Here is a 21,365-nt window from a genome sequence, read left to right as displayed (position 1 = left end):
ACTCCAGGGCTGGTGCTCTATCCACTGCACCACATTTCTTCGCTCACATTGTTACCTATCACTAGAACAACTTTCTTTCTTCCCACCCAACCCCTTGAAATCTTAGCTATCTACGAGAGCCTGTATCAAATAACCACCACAGTCTGAGAACACATTGTCCTTTTTGAACCTCTTTTGTGCTCTTTCTTATATTCTAATATATTGTTGTTCAATTATTTTCAGTTGTGCCCAACTCTTTGTGACCCATTTGGGAAAGATACTGGAGTGGTTTGCCATTTCCTTCTCCAGCTCATTTTACAGAGGAGCAACTGAGGCAAATATAGGTAAGTGACTTGCCTAGGGTCATATGGCTAGTAAGTATCTGAGACCAGATTTAATCTCAGGAAGATGAGTCTTACTGACTCCAGGCCTGGCACTCTATCCACTGTGCCACCCAGTTAGCCACATACATATCTTATGTTCCTACTAAACTGGAAACTCCATTATGGTAAGGACCCAGTTTTGTTTAATCTTTTAATATCCCTGAGAATCTAGCAGTAGTCTGTAAATACTAGGTATTTTATAAAAAAAATTTGTTGAATGAATGACTCTAACTGAGGTTACAAACTATCTGTGAAATCCTATGACATAAAATAAATGCTTTTGAACAAAATCTAACATATTTGTAAATAGGTGAATGCCAAATGAGAAGCTTCCCCCTCACACTGAAAAGAAAAAGAAAACTCTTGTAACAAATAAAAACAAATTCCTACATTGGCTATGCAAATGAATTTCAATTTTATAGTTCAACACACACACACACACACACCACACACACACACACATTATCTAACAAGTATCATGAAAAAAAATCCTACCTATGATCAACTTCCTCTAGAATATAGTTAATATTCCCACTAGATGAGATCCATTAAGTAAAACTGCAAGTTGAGCTATGGGGACATGGGAAACATGTTGCCTGAATTGATAATTAATTTATGAAATTATGAAATGGGGCAGGCATGCCCAGTTCTTTGGGTTGGTTGCTGTCTTTCATTCTCAAAGAGGGCCAAAATGACATCATTATGTTGAAGTCAAGGTACAGTGTGTCTGACTGTGGTTGATCACACAATACTAGCTCAGGAAGCTCTACCACAGGTCAGGCATAAATAGTCCACATGAACATCTGGAGTGGAAATGTCCCTAAATTTCTGCATCTCACGTTTCTTTTGAGCTATTGCAACTCTGTTTTGCTCACAGAGCACAGCACCTTCTTTGATGCAGGCACACCATGTTGGGCAGTCCTTTGCCAGTGTCTCCCATGTTACACAATCAATTCCAAAGTTCTTCAAAGAGACCCTGAGAGTGTCTTTGTACTGTTTCTTCTGACCTTTGTAAGTACTTGCCATGTTTAAGTTCTCTATAAATTAGTCTTTTAGGCAAACGTATGTTTGGCATTCGAACAATGTGGCCAGCCCATCAGAATTGTGCTCTCTGTAGTAGAGTTTGAATCCTTGACAATTCAGCTCAAGGAAGAACCTCGGTGAGGTCCTAAGGTACTAATAAAGTACTTATCTTGCTAGGTGATCTTCAGAATCTTCCTAAGACAATACAAATTGAAGCAATTCAGTTTCCTGGCATGGTGCTGGTAGACTGTCCAGATTTCACAGGCATACAACAATGAGGTCAGCATAACAGCTCTATAGTCTTTCAGTTTTGGTAGGCATTCTAATATCTCTTCTCCCCCACACTTTTCTTCAGAGCCTCCCAAGCACTGAGCTAGCTCTGGCAATGTTAAGTATCAACTTCACCATCATGTGTATATCACTGGAAAGTATACTGCCAAGGTAAGTGAACTCATCCCCAGCATTCAATATTCCTCCATTTGCTGTAACCAATGGTTCCACGGAAGGATGGTGTGGTGCCAGCTGATGAGGAAATTCTATTTTCTTAGTGTTAATTGTTAGGCCAAAATTAGCACAAGCAGCAGAGAATCCATCTACACTTTATTTCACTGGCTGCAGGGGCTGCATTGAGTGCACAATCATCTGTGAACAAAATAATCATGCACCAACTGTCCTTCCACTTTAGTCTTGGCCTGTAGCCTTTCAAGTTAAATAATTTACCACCAGTGTGGTAGCTGACCTTGATGCTGTTTTCATCCTCGGGGAAGACATTTTATAACACTACTGAAAATATCATACAAAAAAAAAAAAGCATAGGAGCAAGCACACAACCCTGCTTTACTCCATTAATGACTGGGAAAGCATGAGAGCATTGTCCATTACCCAGAACCTGTGCAAGCATGCTGTCATGAAACTGACATATAGTACTGATTAATTCAACCAAATTTTGCCATAACTTTCCACAAGTGCTGATGACTGACAGTATCAAAGGCCTTGGTCAGACCAATGATGACTGATGTGTACAGCCTCTGTTCTGCTCCTGGCATTTTTCTTGGAGCTGTCAAGCAGAAAACACCATATGGATCATTCTTTGTGCCCTTTCTGAAGCCACACTAGCTCTTGAATAGATGACCATCTTCCAGGTGAAGGATCAACCTGTTAAGAGGACTCTGGAAAGAATTTTGCCAACAATGACTAAGGGAAAGGACCCCCTCCCGCCTCGTGACTGTCACAGGACAATCTATAAAGGGATGGAGACTAGAAGGTGATGGACTTCAACTTGAGGTATATAGTCAAGGGCTTCAGGATTGATTGCTGACAGTTTATTAAGAACACTATGGAAGTGTTCAGTCCATGTGTCCAGGATCACGTCCTTATCACTAACTAATGTAGCTCCATCAGCACTAAGCAGTTGAGATGTACCATAGGTCGTTGGACCATAAATAGCCTTTAGGGCATCGTAAAAGTGCTTTGGATTGTTACAATCAGTATAAAACTGAATTTCATTGGCCTTTTTGCTGAGCCAAGAATCTTGCACATCTCTTAAGCTTCACTTGTACTTAACTTTTTTTTTTTTTTTGGCAATTAGGGTTAAGTGACTTGCCCAGTAAGTGTCAAGTGTTTGGTCTGAGGCTGGATTTGAACTCAGGTCCTTCTGACTTCAGGGCCAGTGTTCTATCCCCTGCGCCACCTAGCTGCCCCTGTACTTAACTTTTGAAGGAGTTAAATGCTGCCTTCCTAGAGCTGGATGAATTATCCTGCTGGTAAAACCCTGTGGAGTTCTCATTTTTAATAGCTTCTGAATTTCCCCATAATTTTCATCAAACCAATCCTGATGTTTGTGAATGTTATAGCTCAGATGAGCAAATGCAGTGCTACACACCCAATCACTGAAAGCTGCCCACTCTTTTTCTGCTCCACTGTTGCCAGCCATGTGTCAGCTCAGCTTTCCCTCCAAGTTAGCAACAAATTGCTCCTGCTCACAGAAATGCTCTAATCTTCTGACATTAAGAATTCTGGTAGTCGTCTTGCCTTGGGGCCACCACTTTTGTTGAATAAGAATATTTAGCTTGGAGAGGATAAGTCTATAATCAGCCCAGCATTCTGCACCACACATCATCTTCATCACTCTCATATCCTATGTCTCGTCTCCTTACGATGACATAATCTATTAAATGCCAATGTTTTCTTCAAGGATGCATCCATGAAGCTTTTATTACATTGAGGTAAACAGAAGACAGTGTTGGTAATGAGAAGGTTATGAGATGCACAAGTCTTCAGTAGTAAATGCCCATTGCTGTTGCTGTTTCCAACTCCATTCTTCCTGAAGACTTTCTGCTCTATGTGATAGTCTACTCTTGTATTAAAGTCATCTAGAATTATAAACTTGTTCTCTTTTAGCACACTGATGATGAGTTTCTCCAGGTCTTCACAAAATTTTTCTTTGACCTAATCAAGGTTTGTCATGGTGGGAGCACACAATGATGATGGTGGCATGGTGCTTTCCTGCAAGTGGAAATTACATTTCAATCAGCTGTTCTTCACTCCTTTTGGGAGGCACACAAGCTTGTTAACTAGATTAGTTTTAATTATGAAACATACACCAGCTTCACGGGGCTCCCCATTACTGCTGCCACTCCAGAAAAACATGTATCCAGCTCTGAATTCTGTTAGTTGGCCTTCTTTTGCCAGCCTTATTTCATTCAGAACTGGTATTTGCATGTAATACCTGCTGAGTTCTCTCACAACAAGAGCTGTTTGTCTTTCAGATCTACAGGTGTCATGCTGTCCATAAGCATGCGCACATTCCATGTACCATTTGCTAGTGGAATCATCTTAGCAAAAGTTTTTTACTTTTTTTTTTTAAATATGTTGCAACCACAGGGTAGGATCACCCCACCCCACCCCCACAATAAGCAGGCCAGGGTTAGATTAGGTGAAACAGACAATTTTTAGGGCACCTTTTCTAACCCCTTTCTCATGCCAGGAGGTAAGTTGTACAGCCCTTAAAAAGGACTTCTCAGATACCCAGGGCTACCTAATCCTACTGTTGCTTTAGTCCAATGAGAAAGCAATGCTATGGCCTGGGCCACCTGTGTGCAGGGTTGTGACTATGGCTCCCAGTGTATCTGTACCTGCTACTTTGTCACTTGCCTGTCACCACAGGACTCTGAGGTGGGTAAAAATGGCAAAATGGTATGGGTAATGTTTTCTAATTTCCACATAAATTGGATTTAAATGAGGCAGAGTTGCTTGAAGTTGTCAGCCTGATTCTCTTCCAGAGTCATTAAAGTCCAGGGGCAAGACAAACATCAAAACAACGGATGACGTCTCAGGATACAGTGGATGACTTTGGCATCTTCAATGTCTAACAAAGCTCTAAGTGCTCCACAGAACTTGCTTCCGCCACCTTCATAGCAATTGGAACAAATTGGTCTCATTTGCTCATTCTGCAAGGAAGTCTTCACATGCTTGGGTAGACAATCTCTAACTCACTGATGGGTTTGAGACCCCTCAGTTACCCTCAATCTGGTTTAGCCTGTCTGCCGTGCAAGCTACAGCTTCCTGGAGCTACACGTGAGCGTTGGGTGAATCAGCTAGACGCCAAAGGTGGATGAGCAGCCCTCACACCAGAGATACCAGCCTGAACCCTGATACCCTGAACATTTCCCTACTTGCCAGGAAAGATCACAAAGGCAGGAGAAAGTAAGGTGGCAATCACGCTTTAATAAGACACAGAAGACACAGGGGAAGACAGCACAGTACACAGATAAGCAGTGGAAAAAGGTACATTGGCAGACAACATGGGAACGGGGGTTGGAGTTGTGAAGGCAGGCAGGAGGTGATGGGGAAGAGGAGAAGAAGGAGGAGAGGCAAAGAGAACCACTCATGCAATCATAGGTAAGAGTTAGGAGCACTCAGCAGCATGGACCCAGACGGAGATGGAAGAATTCTGTGGGGGAAGGGGACAGGAGTTTGGGGTCTCATTTTACAGAGTTTGGGGGGAACAGACTTTTACCTATGCCATCATGGGGTCAGTTCATTAACATATTCAAATTATTTCAAATTTGTTGGTAAAACTTTAAGGTTTTACCACATCATCTCAGCATTATCAGCACCATTTGGTGTTTTGCTGGTCTTACTATAGATGTCACATAAGACCAAAAGCCCTCACAGCAAAGCCTAGCGAGCTTCCCGATTCAGCACATATCACCAAGATGTGATTTTTGGTGAATATATGATAATATTTGTAAATTATGCTCCTTTGATCTTTGGGATGGTTTGTATGTGAATTTTAGGTTTCTCTTAGCAATCTTACTTCTTGCTACTGCCACTTTATACTGCCTACTTATAAACTTACTTACCATACTGACTAAAAGCAGTCAGGGGGACTAGAATAAAAGTCAATTTTAACACAACATTGATCAATGAAGCAATAAAGACAGATGTGATGCTTATTGCCTGACAGTGCATTTCACTTTAGGAAGTTAGTAGCACTAGAAAAAAAGAAACATAATAAGATAACAAGGTTAAAAAAAAAAAAAAAAAACCCCACAGCATTTAAAATTTGCTTGAAGGCTTATAAATTAAGACAAACTTATCCATACCTTGGTAAAATTCTCATGGTTATTAGCCTGCAGATATTAGGCAAACTATCCCCAGGTCTCTGGTGTTCTGATTAATAAAATGCAAATACAACATGCCTCTCTGTCTGACTCAGGAGGTTGTTATAATGAGTTAATCATAAAATGTATATTAAAAAGTACTGAAATCTGTAAAGTGCTATACAAATGTTTTAATAAAATAAAAAGAAATGATAAGTGAAGGAAAGTTGCTATTATTACTAGAAGATGGTAATGAAGGTTTTGGTCTATTATAATACCAGATACATAAGAGAAAAGAAACTCTTTACGACATGACTAATGGTCTAGAACGATTCCCTCATCCTGTAGTGTGACGGAGAGAGTTTTTGAACAGCTGCCTTTTCTCACCATTAGTTAGAATTAGAAGCAACTGCTATTTCTTCAAATCAGTTTACTAAACAGAACAGCTCTGTAGTAATAACATACAGACCTTCCAAATGAATAGTGCAATTCAAATGCCAACAAGACATCACTAAAGGATCAACTATTTGCTCTGTTACCTCATAAAAACAGCACTATGTAATTTCAAAACTTAGTATAGGTGGTCAGATGAAATTTCCAATGATTTATAATGTTTCATGGTGTAATGGTTAGGTGTTGCAAATTTTTTTTAACTTTCAATTTAACTTCCATTAACTCTCAAGAAAAAAATGTGACACCTCAACTATCTCAAAAGATGGACAGTCACACTCGCTTTAACAAAGAGCATCCAAACAAAGACTTTCTTCAAGCCCCTTCAAGCCTGTCACCCATTCCTTGGCAATCGGATAAGTGCTTTCTTATCCTTCCTAATACATTTTCAGATTATTCTTCTTAATGGACCCTCAGTGTTAATGAACAACATCTGAATACCTTTCTATATAACAATTTTTGTGGACATGAACATATTAGGAAGATACCCTTTTATTCTTTATGCTAAATAATGATTTTCCTTCAGCCTTTCTCCATAAATGGCATTTTTCCAATTCCACCTAACAGAGGGGGAAAAAAGACCCTGAGACTCAAAGTAGAGTATACTTGTCTAACATGGTCACAAAACTATTAAATGCAGGACGTATGTTTCAAAACCCAATCTTTGCACATAAAGCCTACTAGACCAAACTGCTTCTCTAAATGCACAGCACAACAACCAACAACATTAGCAAATGAAAAGAAAATACACTTCTCAACATAAATCTGTCAGAGAGGTAGCCTGGTACAGTGAATAGAAACTAAGCCCAAGAATCAGGAAGATGAGAGGTCAGGTACCACTCGGACCAATACTGGCTATATAATACAGTAGAAGTCACACTCTCCTCTGAGGCAACTCTCAGATTCAAAACTGAAGAATAGTTAATCTGCAATGTTAGGAATTTCCTCATCTGGAAGTTCCCTATACCAACAAAAACAGAAATACAGACCAAAAAAAAAAAAAGAGAGCGACAGATAAATTAATATAGTAGCTATCTATAGAGGTTCCATTATATCTGGTGCAATGGTCCTATACAGCATTTAGCAAGATGAGTTATCTAATAAATTCTACTTCTTTAATTATAATCCCAACAACACTGGTTTTCACTGCTTTTAATTATCTTAGCTAATTTGGTGAGTCAGGTAGTAAAGTTGTTTTAATTAGAATATTATTAAGTAGAGCATTTTTTAAGTGTCTTATAACAATTTGCTACCTCTTTTAAAAATTGTTTATCTTTTTACATTTTAAAGGAACATTTTTATATATAAACCAAAAAGGAATGTACATGTGAATCTGTAAATCTCTATAATGAATAGCTTTGTTTTTTTTTAATGCAAGAAGGACTAGGTGCATCAATAGAAACAAAAATATTTTAAACACTTGAAACTCAAAAGGCATTTTTACTTTATACTTCAAGACCTTTTCCATATCTTCAATATCAACATTCTTTAGTACTCTAAAGATTTTTCAAATAACAAAAGAAATAAAACATCATTCTATCTATAGGGACCAACATATGATTATACACTATATTTTAGTAACAGGATAAGATCCTACATTTATTTCTATTGTCATTTCTTTACCCACATTAGTCTTTTCCTTTTGGAGCATCAATAGAATTCACCAAATGTTTACAAAACCTTGTGAATAATATATTTAGAGTAAAATAAAATTTTGTTTTTGCATATAGTTTTCAATTTTTTACTCATGTTTTTATTTTTCTGGTTTTCAGATTTTCAAATTTGTAGTTTGGTTGTCATAATAATATAGTTTTGCTTGGGTCCTTACTGATAAAATGTTCAAGAGACTCTCTGACGAACAGATTTTAAAACTAATAAGAAATACACTCTCCAATTCATCTAATGGTGAACTTCTGGATACTGAATTTGATGAAATAAATGTATGTATGAGGCAGAGAAAAAATACTCCTCATATGATTTCAGTGACAATAAGTCTATCAGTGAAGTTCCTTCTCCAGCTGACAATCTAAAAGGTAATGAACAATGAGGTTCTCAATGGACTCAAGTTCATGACAAAAGAAATGAAGAACCACAATGTCTGAAAGACAAATATGGCTCTTTGCAATGTGCTACCGATCAACCCCTTTACCATGATTTTCTCTTCTACGTTTCCATTACACTGCCTTTTATTTCTCTCCCTCCATATCTCATTGTTCTCAGTCTCTTTTGGTGGATCTTCTTCCAGGCTACTATTAACCATTAATGTCCCTCAAGGCTCTAATTACCCAACTCCAGAATTTTCACTGGCTATCCCCCATGTCTGAAAGTCTCCTTCTTCATCTCTACCTCCTGGTTTCTCTAGTTTCCTTCAAGTCTCAGTTAAGGTCTCATGTCCCTCAAGAAGCTTTTCTGAGTCCTTAATCTTACTATATGCTTTCCTCTGAGATTATCTCCAACCTCCCCTTTTCATATCCTGTTTGTATAAAACTGTATGTCGTCTACCCCTTAGACTGAACTCTTTGAGAACAGAGACAGTCTTTTGCCTTTCATTGTATCCTCTGGTACAGATGAGGCACCTAAAAATGCTAGTTGACTGTCTGACCTCTCATCATTTCTTCCAATTTTTCAGATTTTGCCAATATTTATTGCTGTAATTTTAAAATTCTCTTACAAAGTCATACACATATATATATGTACATGTGTGTACATATATATAAATATATGAATTTTACACACACACACACACACACACACACACACACACACACACACAGATATATTTAAAGGATATCCACTGTTTTGGTAAAGTTTTTCAGCATCTATTTTATACTATTTATTCTCATTCCAAACTCTTTCCTCAACAGTCCTAATTTTACTCTTTATCTCTTCCTCCATTTATTTTAGTAGCCCTTCCATCCATATTCTGGGAGTCTTTCTGGACGATACAATGACTTTTTGTGAATCTTACTATGGAATGATTACAAAATTGTTCTCTTCTTCTGGAGTTTTGCCCTAGGGTTCACTTAACTCCTGGCATTTTTTTCAAAAAGGGAGGTGGTAAATTAGGAAGTGCCAGTGACATTAAAAAAAGGCAAAAATAAAACTCTTTTTAAAGAAAAAGAAAAGACTATAGAGTCCATCTTAAGAGTAGGTTATGTTTCCAAAATTCTTTAGGAAATCAGAGAAATTTTCTAAGAGAAATAAGCTCATCCCCAAAAACCAATTCAACCCCTATATATCTAAAAGTAACATCAAAGTTTGGAGGTAATCCAGAGTCCTCAAAGGCTATGTCAACAAAGTCCAAACTCTAGAGGTCCAAAGTACAGAGGTTTAGCATATAGACCTAACTACTATATGTCTTCAAATGTGTTGTGCATCTGTCCAACAAAGAGTACACTGGGAAAATCACCACCTTAACCCTGGATACTATGCCTCTCAATGTAGCCCAAGATATCATTAGCTTTTTTGACTGTCAATTCTCCATGTGATCTCATACTAAACTTGGTCTGTACTAAAATGCTAAGATCCTTTTTAGATAAAAACTATCTAGCCACATATTCCCCATCTTCTGTCTATGAAACTGATTTCCTGAACCTAATTGCAAGAATTGCATTATTTATATTGTATTTCATCTTATTAGACCCAGTACAATATTCTAGCCTGAGACCTTCTGGGATCCTGAATCAGCCACTCCCCATAACTTTGTGTCATCTACAAATGTGACAAGCATAACATCTAGGCCTTATCCCAAGCCATAACGTAATCTAAAAATATCAAAACAGCAAAGGCCAGGCATAGATACTTAGAGCACACCACTAGTGACAACCTTCCAAGCTGAAGTTGACCCTTAAATGTCTAGTCTTTGGATCCTGCTGACCAATTAGTTCTGAATTTGCTCAAAAGTATTACCTAGCCCACGTCTATCTACCCTATCTTACTCTCCATTTCCTTCACCACCACCCCCACCCAAAAAAAAAAAAGCATGAGAGACTCTGTCAAGTGCTTTGGCAAAATATAAGTAAATTCTCTCTAAAGCATTCTCCTATTCTACCAGCCTAATAATCCTGTCAAAAACAGAAATGAGGCTGGTCTGGTATAAATGATTCTTGATAAAGCCATTCTACCTCTTTGGATCACTACTTCCTTTCTAAATATTCACTTAATATGATCAAATGCATTATCAAAACGTTATTTGCTATGGAAAAACACTAGACATTTTCTCAATACAAAAAAGGGCAAAGTAAGGATGCTCCCTCTCTCCATTATTATTTGACATAATTCTAGAAAAACTAATTATATCAATAAAAGAAAAGCATGGAATTAAAGGTATAAACACTGGCAAAAAAGGAGAAAAAAGGTATCCTTATTTGCAGATGACATGATGGTACCTATAAAACTCCTTATGACAGGTCTTCAAGTAAAAGACAGATGTCCATTTGTTAGAAATATTATAGAGGGTATTCTTTTTCGGGAGGAATTGGATCAGATCATCACTCTGACCTCTTCTAACTCTTTGACTTAGTAAAAGGTTGTAATGGACAAGGGAGGACCTGCTATTCAAAGAACATAAAGCTCTTAAGTAGGCAGTATGAAAGGCAAAAAGAACAGCTCAGTCGTAAAATGTAAAAGGTGGAGAAAAGTGGGAGCAAAAATCTGGAAATTAAGGGATGGTCATCAATACAGGAAAGGCTGAATAAGTTGAGTATATGAATATGATGGAATACTATTGTGCTTTTAACTAGTGGGTAAACAGATGATTTTGAAAAGACAGAAACATTTATATTAACTGATACAGAATGAAGTAGGAAGTAGAAGAAAATTTTATCCTAAAACATCAGTATAACTAAAATGAAGAATGTTGATGATTTTTATAAACCCTAGGAGAATAACTGATGCAATAACAACACTGTAAAAATAATTTTGAAAGTTATAAGAACCATGATTAACAAAATGATCATTCATGATTCTAGAGGACCAGTGACGACATGCTATGACAGAGCTGATAGATTTAGGGTACAGAATGAGACAAATATGTTTCCGAATCCAGCCATTAGAAGAATTTGTTTTCCTCAACTATATATATTTGTTGCAAAGAATTTTTTTTCTTTTTTGTAAATGGGGCTAGGGGCAGGAGAGAAAAAAAATTTTGTTAATTTTTTTTAAATAGACAGGTAAGGGAATACAATGTAGAATGTGCTTTCTGATGATGTCACTACATTATTAATTTTATTTGATTCATTTAACTTTAATAAGAGACCTTTCACACAGTGAGAGTAATCTATAAATGTAAAAACAAAACACATTAATAAAACTTTTTTTAAAAAAAGGATTGGGAAAGGACAAAAGGACAATAAAATAACTTAGACCTACTGAACTCAATTTGTTTATACAAACAACACTATTCCCTGACAAGGTTAAGTACTATCCTATAAGAGTTAATACTACAAACACACTTGGGAATTATCTTGTCCCAAAATGGAACAGAAATAATAGAATTATATTTTCAGGGTACCTAGAAAGCTCAAAATCAATCCTTATTCAAGATCTTTCTTCTTCATCACTGATAAGGAATATTCTCTTTTCTATTTAATATTCTGATACTCTTCCCCTTGAGTTCCCCTAATTTAATCTACAAGTTCACTTCTGTTCCTGGATCATTCTTGACTCATACTCTGTAGTGACTTGACACAGGCATCAATTTCAAACTTATTAAGGACAAAGAGGGCTCCCAAGAAGCCTATTCATCTCACTGCCCCTCTCCCTACTAGTAAATCACTGACACATAATGGCAAGAAAAAGTATTAAAAATCTACAGAAGCAGAGCAGAACCAAGATGGCAGAATAGAAGCAGGAACTCACCTGAACCTGTCCTAAATTCCCTAAGCGCAACTTTAAGATAACACCTCAAATCAAATTCTGGAGAGGCAGATCAACAAAAGGTCAGCTGAAACAATTTCCCAGCCCAAAACAACTTGAGAGATCAGCAAGAAAGGTCTGCCTTGTCAGGGTGGTAGCTGGCCTAGACACAGCATAGGCCATGCCACAGTGCCAGCAGTATAGGCCTTGAAAGTAGATGGGAGCTCTCAGACCACAGATAGTAAGAGGGTCAGACAACTGGGTCAGAAAAAGATTACAGGGGACCCTTTGCTGGTGCTGGGTTCAGAACTCTGCTGCATTGTCTATACAAAGTTCTGGGTTGCAGTCTCAATGTGAGAAACACTAGTACTTGCTGCAGGGGAACAGGGGCCCTGGTAACAATTCCAGGGCAAAGAAAAGTGCTGGTGGTCACTTACAAGGGAGCAGGAGCCCTGGTTTCAGTTCTAAGGCAGAAAGAAGCACTAGCACTTGTTGGTGCAAGAGAACAGGAGACCTGGTCACAGTTCTAGGGCCAAGAGGAGTCTTAGCACTTGTGGCTCCAGGGGAACAAGGTCCCTTCCTGGGTAAAGACCAGAGCGCAGGCCAGGAGAGAGTCTATATATCACACCACCTTAGAAGCAATGAAAACCTACAGACTCCCAGAACTAGCTCTGAAAAGAGCAGCATAAGAAAACCTGAAGCTTATGACAGTGCCCCTTCCACACCAGGAGCAGGGCCCAAATGTAACATGAAGTTAAAAATTCAAGAAATAGGCTGGGACAATGAGCAAACAACAACAACGACAAAACAAAAATGAAATAAAATGAATCTGACCACCAATGGTGACAGGGAAGATCAAGACACAAACTCAGAAGATACCTCTGTCAAAACAGCTCAAAGAAAAAATGTGAACTGAACATTCCTAGAAGAACTCAAAAAGGATTTTAAATATCAGATAAGAGAGGCAGAGGAAAAACTGGGGGGAAAAAATGAGAGATGCAAGAAAATTATGAAAAGGAAATCAGTAACTTAGTAAAAGAGGCACAAAAAAATAGTGAAGAAAATAACACTTTAAAAAATAGAATTAGCCAAATGGTAAAAGAGGCACAAAAATCTACCAAAAAAAAGAACTCCTTAAAAAACAGAATTGGCCAAATGGAAAAGGAGATACAAAAGATCACTGAAGAAAATAACTCCTTAAAAAATTAGAATTGGGCAACTTAAAGCTAATGATTCAATGAGACATCAAGTAACAATAAAACAAAATCAAAGAATGAAAAAAATACAAGAAAACACAAAATATCTCATTGGAAAAACAACTAACCTGGAAAACAGATCCAGGAGAGATAAGAATTTTTGGACTACTTGAAAGCTGTGATCAAAAAAAAAAAAGCCTACACATCATCTTTGAAGAAATTATCAAGGAAAAATGCCCCAATATCCTAGAGCCAGAGGGTAAAATAGGAATAAAAGAATCCACTGATGACCTCCTGAAAGAGATCCCAAAATGAAAACTCTTAGGAATATTATAGCCAAATTCCAGAGCTCCCAGGTCAGCAGAAAATATTGTAAGCAGCCATAAAGAAACAATTTAAATATCATCAAATCACATTTAGGATCACACAAGATTTAGCAGCTCTCCCATTACAGGATCAGAGAGCTTGGAATAAAATATGCCAAAAAGCAAAGGAGCTAAGATTACAACCAAGAATAACTTACCCAGCAAAACTGAGTATAATTCTTGAGAGGGAAAAGGATATTTAATGAAATAAAGGACTTTCAAGCATTCCTGATGAAAAGACCTGTCCTGATGAGAGAAATAATTATTAAATAACCAATTACTGGGGAGATCTAGGGCTACTTCCTTTTTAAGGAAATCTCTGTTCTTGCTCAAGGACACCTAAACCATCTTATCTAGGTGGAGTTGTTGCCCCACCAACTAGAGAACCTTATAAAGAATTTAATCTAAGGTGAATTCCCAGCCCAAGTGTTCTACTCAGGATTGAGTGGTAGTAAATCCTTTGTCTGGATGCCTAAGGCTGAGGGTGGTCTGGAAGTAAATGACATAATCAAAGTCAAATTCCCCCAGCCCCTCATTTGAACAGGTCCACCTCCCACTATAATATTCATTCTTCTCATTGTTAACCTATCAGAGTTGATTGCCCATTATTAAAATTAACATTCTTATCATCTGACTCTCAAACAGACTGAAATAGGTTCATGACGTTCCCACAGTCAACTACAGTCTTTATCTCTGATGACCCTGTTGATGGCCCTGATCTACCTCCTCTAAAGAATAGTTAAGAGTCAACATCAGAACCCAGTTATTATTTTTCCTTGAAATCATTTGTTGGTTTGGGGAATGGGAGATGAGGGGTTCCAGTTTTAAAAGCTAAAGGTTTATGGCCATTTTTTTCCTTCCCTTAAACTTGGCAGGTAAAACAATTCTTCTGGTTTTAAAGTTCCCAACCGCAAAACCTACATAGCTATCCAAGTCCAAGACCATAATATACCTTCTCTACTACAAATTCACACCTCATATAGCAGCTATGCCAAATATTTTCACTATACCTGGAGCTTGGTAAAATGCTATCTTGAGATTGCTGATGAAAGAAGGTATACTAGGAGGGTGTTAGACAACTCGCCCAGAGTTGATTATATATGCAACATATGTAATTACTGTAGTTTCCTCATCAAATGCAATCCCATGTATGGCTTCATGATTCACTGGTTCAGGTAATCCCCAATTTACTTTGGCTTGCATTTTCCCCCTTCTTTATTCAATACTACTTCTTGAGTCATGACTGTTTCTAGCACTAATGGACAAAAGGCAACAGGGCCCTTGATCTTGCCCTCACCCACAAGTGTTCCACTTCCATATTTATCTACACAAAAATTATTTTATCTGATCAGTTTTTTATCATCTTATCTTTCCCTATGCCTCACAAGCCCTAATCCTGTTCTTTATCCTCACCATGACCTACACTCCCTCTATCCCTTCCTACTCTTGTACTGGCTATACTCTTCCCTTCCCTATCTCTGCTCTTTGGTGGACCAATTTAACCCTGCACCAGTGGTGTCAATCTCAAATAGAAACCTGAAGCAACATATTGATTCAGAAAAACACAAATTAATATAATTGATGTCAAATGGTATTTTAACTTCTTTTGTTAAACATTTCCTAATTTAGCAAGGAGTATGGCATCTCTGCTCTACACTGCTATTTAGTTTTAAATCCCTGGCCCATTTTCCTTACTAATCACACATTGTCAGCCCCCAACCCTGAATTATTTCTATCTGCTTCCTTCATTTCTTTATACAGGATATTAAACAAAGCTAAAGGAAATCTGAAAACTGTGCTGATCTGGTCCACTACAATTTTTTTGTCTAATCTTAAGTGAGCCCTCACTGTAGCAAAGCTACCCATTCTACTACTCCTAGCTAATTAGTTCCCTACCCTACTCTCTACATTGGCTATTCCAAAATTTTATTTCTCTCAAGCCTAAGACATCACCAGCTGCTACCATCTCTGTATATCATCTTTACCTCATCTCATACTTCAATGAAGCATGAGGCCATTCACCAGAGAGCTCCTTCTTCTCTCCTCCTCCTCATTTCACAGCACTCAGATATCCCCCATTTATCTCCTCCTCTACTCTACCTCAAATGGTGGCCTTTCTACTTGCCAAGGCCAATCCTTGTACATGACCATGTACTTTTGATTCCAACCCTTTCCATCTTTTCTACCAGACTTAGCCTACTATTATTTTCACATTGTCTCTTATCTTCCATCACACGCTATCTATTTGTTCCTTCTGCTGCTCCTGTCAAGACAAACCCATGGACACCTCCCATCCTTAAAAAACTCTCACTTGTTCTACCATCTCCATTTACTATCATTCCAATGGCTGCCTTTCTCATCTTTGTTCTCTTTAATGACATTTCTGCTTCCTCTATCAACACAATGGAGACTATGATATTAGGGAGTTACCCAGATGGCAGAACTATGAACCACATTATTTTTTTTCTAAAAGATAACTTTGATTGTATCACTCCGCTGCTCAAAAACTTTAAATGGCTCTTCACTCATTATAGGATAAATTTAAAATTCCTTACTTTGGATATGAAAATCACTCACAACTAACATTTCCAATCATATCTCCCACTATTCCTATATGGAATGCAACAAGCATTTAACACAAAGCTCCTGCTCTAGCCAAATTGGTCATCTTTCAAAATCACACCTCTTCTTGTATCTACACTTTGAATCAACCATTTCCCCTTTTCCTCTCTGCCTCTCAAAAACCATACCCATTCTTCAAATCTTTCCCACTCCTTGAAGCAATCTATGAGCATTCCAGCAAATTTATCTCTCCCTCCTCTCACCAAATTCCTATAGAACTTAATCTATAACATTAATTTAGCAATTAATCATGAATTTATCCACGCATCCATTTAACATTCATTCTTAAAGGACCTGCATGCTTTGGAAAAAATACAAAGTTTTGATAAAGAAGTCTTACTTGCTTATAAACTCTATTCCACTACTGTCCTTGAACTGTTTACATAAATCTTGTACTGTACTTTATCACGTACTAATAGAATCTTAGGATGATAAAGATGAAAGGACTTTAGTTAGTGGTCATCAAATCCAACCTTTTCCTAAATAGTAGGAACATGGGGCCCTAAAGGAGGGAGTGTCATAAATAAGACCATACTAAGCTAATAACAATAGCTGACATTAATGTACTTCTTATTTTCAAACCATTTTATATACATTATCTCATTTCACCCTTGTAACAACTTTATGAAGTACTACAAATATTACCATTTCCATTTTACAGATGTGGAAACTGAGACTCAGAAGGTTAAGTGAAATGCCCATAGTCAGACACTTAGTAAAAATAAGATGCCCATATCAGAGTACAAGAAAGCTCACCTATCAGAGCTAGGGGACTAAAATTCCAGTTGGAAGGAAATAAGGATGGCAGCCAGAGAAAAGAATGCATGGTTTTGAGACCAGGCCAATGAATAAGGTGAAAGTTCACCTAAACAGGTACTTATGTTTGGGAAACCTCAAATACAAAATTACTTAAGAATAAAATCACCTTGCATTTATATAGCATTTGAAATTTCATAATCTTCAAAACTCCTTCATATACATTCTTTGCTCCTGGTAGCCAACACCATAAAGAAAATCATATGCACACCTATGAGGAAGGCAGAGTAGGTATCTCCACTCTATACCCAAAAGACCTGATGATGAAAAGCTAAGTGACTTGGCCAGTGTTACATAGCTTGTAGGTGACAGCGCCAGGAGTAAAAACAAAAGTCTTTTTAACTAACCCAGACCAGTGCTCTTTCTTCTGGGTCACATCATATTAACAGATCAGTCAATTTCTGGTTAGAATAAAGCCAGTGCTTCAAGAATAAAAACAAGTGATGTTAGAACTCAGAAAGCAAATAACAAATATTACTCTTTAATTTGAACTTACCTGAAGGCAGCCACTAGTGGGGCATAAATGGAATCCCCCATCATAAACATATAAATGGTCCCAACTACATTCTGTAGCAAAATGACTGAAGCGAAGGCGCATTACTCGATTTGGCCTTTAAAAAAAAAAGAAATTAATTATAATCAAGGATATTTTTAGCAAAATGTATGCTTGTTTCATATGTAAGTAATCAAAATCTCTGAATTGAAAATAAACCTGATTACTTGTGACATTAAAAATCTGTCCTGAACAAACATAATATTGATCTCGAGTTTTATTTTTATTTTTCCTTAAGAGTTTTAATCAATTTGGAATACATTTCTAGGAAGTTTTAGAGTAGGCATTTAATAAATCTTTGTTGAATTGAACTCCTAGAAAATAAAAATATTTCATGACAAAATGACAACTAAATTTACTTGATAAACTACAAGACAAGCTACTTTTATAATTCTGGTAGTAAAGCAATAAAGCAAAACATACACTTAAGACATCTTTCCTAATAAACCTCAAACTAAAAAGTTTCAATTATCTCAAAGAAGAGATAGACCTAAAGCAACTGTTTAGATATTTATGCTGAAAATTTGAAGTTGTGTTGACATGTAGAATAAATGTTAGTTTATAATGATTTCTTTCCCCACCACTAAGAAAAATTGCATTCTCCAAGGTCACCAATGATGTCTTTATTCTTTAATCCAATGGCATTTTCTCAGTCCTCATCCTTAATCATCTCTCTGCAGATCTGACCCTGCTGACCACCCTCTTCTTCTGAATAACATTATCTTCTCTCAGGGCTTTAGAGACCACCTCTCTCGGTTTTCTCCCTAACCGCTTAATAGATCTGCTTCGTAAAGATCATCGCATATGTCCTACATAATATGACACATCATGCCTAGGTATAAATCCAAGATTCTGGTGTGAACTTTCTTTCTTTTCTCTATTCAACTATCATCTCTATACAGACTGCTCCAAAATCTACATAACCAGGTCTTATTTCTCTCCTTGAGCTCCACTCCCACATCTCCAACTGTCTACTAAACTTCTCTACCTGGTAATCCTACAGGAATTCCAACCTCAACAGATTTAAAACATAACTCACTGTCTTCCTTCTCCTGACCTCACCTATTCCGTTAACTTTTTCTCTATTTCTGTCAAGAACTTCACTATTCTTGTAGTCACCCAGGTTTGCAATCTAGTTCTCTCAATTCTTCACTCACTTATCCTCACCCCCATAATTCAATTAGTTACCAAGGTTTGCTGATTCTCCCTCATCATTATCTCTGCTGTCAGTCCCCTTCTCTCTATTCATACAACCACCCTAGATCAGGCCCTTCCATTACTCCCTTTCCTGGATTATTGCAGGAGCCTCTTACTTGGTCTCCCTGTATCCAATCTGCCCCTTCTCCTAATCCAGCTTCCATCCAGCTGCAAAACTGATCTAAAGTATAGGCCTTACCAAGTCACTCTCCTCTTCTGCTCAAGAAGCTTCCATGGTAAAAGTGTCAAATACACTGATGAGGGCTGCATGCATCCATAGCATTCCTGAGTGCATGCAGTTGAAACCAGATTAAAATGTAATTGGGAAATATTTCGCAAAATAAATTAAAAAATACAATAAAATACAGACAACATTAATATGTGGGTTTCTAAGTCCACAGGGATCCTTATGTACAGGTGACCTTGTTTTCTATCTGAGTCTGATACACTGTTCCATGGCTCCTCTTCGCGAACGGAGGTAAAATACAAATGCCTTTTTTTCAAAAAAGCATTTAAAGCCATCTACAATCTGGCCCTAGGGTATTTTTCCAGTTTGATTACAGATTACTCTTCTTCATGTACATGCCTTCTTGCTGCTGGTTGCACAGTATATTTTACCTTCTACCTCAGTGCCTCTGCACGAGTTGTCATGGCAACCCTGTACCCCTGTGCTGTTATCTCCCATTACCTCCACATCCATTAGAACTCAAAGATCTCTCCAAAAGTTATTTTGATTTATTTTTTATATATTCTGTACTTACTTTTTCTATGAATGTATCATGTTCCTCTCTCTTTGGTCTAAGTAAAATATAAACTCCCCGTGGTCAAGGAATGTCTCATTTATGTATTTTTATCTCCACTGTCTAGCACTGCACCTGGCACATACTGACACCAACCAAGTTGCATTCAGAAAATGAGTGTCTGAAACTCATAATGACTTAAACCTCATTACAAGGGTCAGGACTCAAGGCTTTTACAAGAAGACAAAGGTAAAATTATGAATGGCACAACTTGAAATTGATACTGGCTGAGTAAACTATCCAATAGTTTCAGGTCTTCAAAGCTTTACTGTACTGAAGTTAAGAGCACACGCAATGAACAGAAAGGATAACATAAAGCTCAATGATAATGCGTCATAAGATCTATTTTCTGGGCACTTCATGTTAGGAAGAACATTGATAAACTGTAGAATGCCCAGGATATTGAGGATACTGGAGACAATGATATATGAAGATTGATTGAAAACTGGGGATATTTAGCCTGAAGTAGAAAGACTTGAGGGGAAATGATAGTTATTTTTAAGTATCCAAAAGGTTGCGATTTGCAAGAGACATTTGATTTGTTTTGCTTGGCCATGGAACAAGAACTAGGAGCTGTGAAGGAAGCTGCAGAGAAAGAAGATTTAGGTTTGATGTATGAAACATCAACAATCAGAGGTATCCAAAAGCATAAATTAGCTACCTTAGGAGATGGAGAGTTCCCCCTTCACTAGATGACTTCAAGCAAAGTCTTGTGAATTTATCAGGTGGACTCTTGTTCATGTATAGATTGTAGCAGATGGCCTCTTTGGTTCCTGATGTGTTTCAATGAATATTTCACTCCTCGTTCACAGCTGAACATCTAGAGTTAATCTTCTACACTCATTACCTTCACTTCCTCTCCACTTACTCACTTCTTTACTCTACTGAAATTCCTGGAGCACCAAGAGCTAATTTCTGTTATCTTCATTTAATTGCCTTTCAGCCAGACAAAATACTTAACAATGAGGCCTATCCTTCTAGTTTGTGATCCTTCTAGTAAGGCCTATCTTTCTTGCACTCTATTTTCTGCTGTGCTGTCACTTTTAGAAACTTGTCCACTTAGGAACAAATTTATGGGGCAAAATTCAAATAAGTGAATCAAAATACAACTGTACTGAAATTAACCACTGATAGAGATAAATTCATTTATTGCCTTAAACTGGAAAAATGATATTTTATAAAACTTTAAGAACATTTAATCAGCTTGTTAAACAATCACATAGACAACATTAGTAATTAATCTTTAACTTTCACATCCTTCTTAATTCCTTGGATGGTAAGAGAAAATTTACAAAGGAGAAGAAAATGCCATAAAGCAATTAACATTTAATCTAGATAGAACTGTATTTTAAATTTTTTTTAAAAAAGAAAAGCTCAAATCTGCTTTTTCTTCATTCTTTTCCTTCAGAGTCTATTTCATTTTAAAAAACAGTGCTTTACAATATACCATAGATGATAATTCTCCTTTTAATACTTGGCAATTCTATATTCCCTAATGTAGCAAACACAAAAGGATGCTTT

At 37.3% G+C, this 21,365-nt stretch overlaps 1 protein-coding gene across 1 annotated transcript in view; it reads right to left on the bottom strand.

Annotated features, from left to right (window-relative positions):
- ATRN (attractin) overlaps positions 1 to 21,365 on the bottom strand; it is a 215,992-nt gene that overhangs the window by 168,961 nt on the left and 25,666 nt on the right. The window contains 2 exon segments of the mRNA XM_078148561.1: positions 17,791 to 17,828; positions 17,830 to 17,905. Coding sequence (XP_078004687.1) covers positions 17,791 to 17,828; positions 17,830 to 17,905 — 114 coding nt within the window.

Source organism: Phascolarctos cinereus, unplaced genomic scaffold, assembly GCF_003287225.1.
Source record: "Phascolarctos cinereus isolate Bilbo 61053 unplaced genomic scaffold, phaCin_HiC Scaffold_9;HRSCAF=440, whole genome shotgun sequence".
In the NCBI taxonomy this organism is placed as follows: domain Eukaryota; kingdom Metazoa; phylum Chordata; class Mammalia; order Diprotodontia; family Phascolarctidae; genus Phascolarctos; species Phascolarctos cinereus.
The sequence above is the reverse complement of the archived record's forward strand: the minus strand, read 5'-3'. Positions and strand labels throughout refer to the sequence as shown.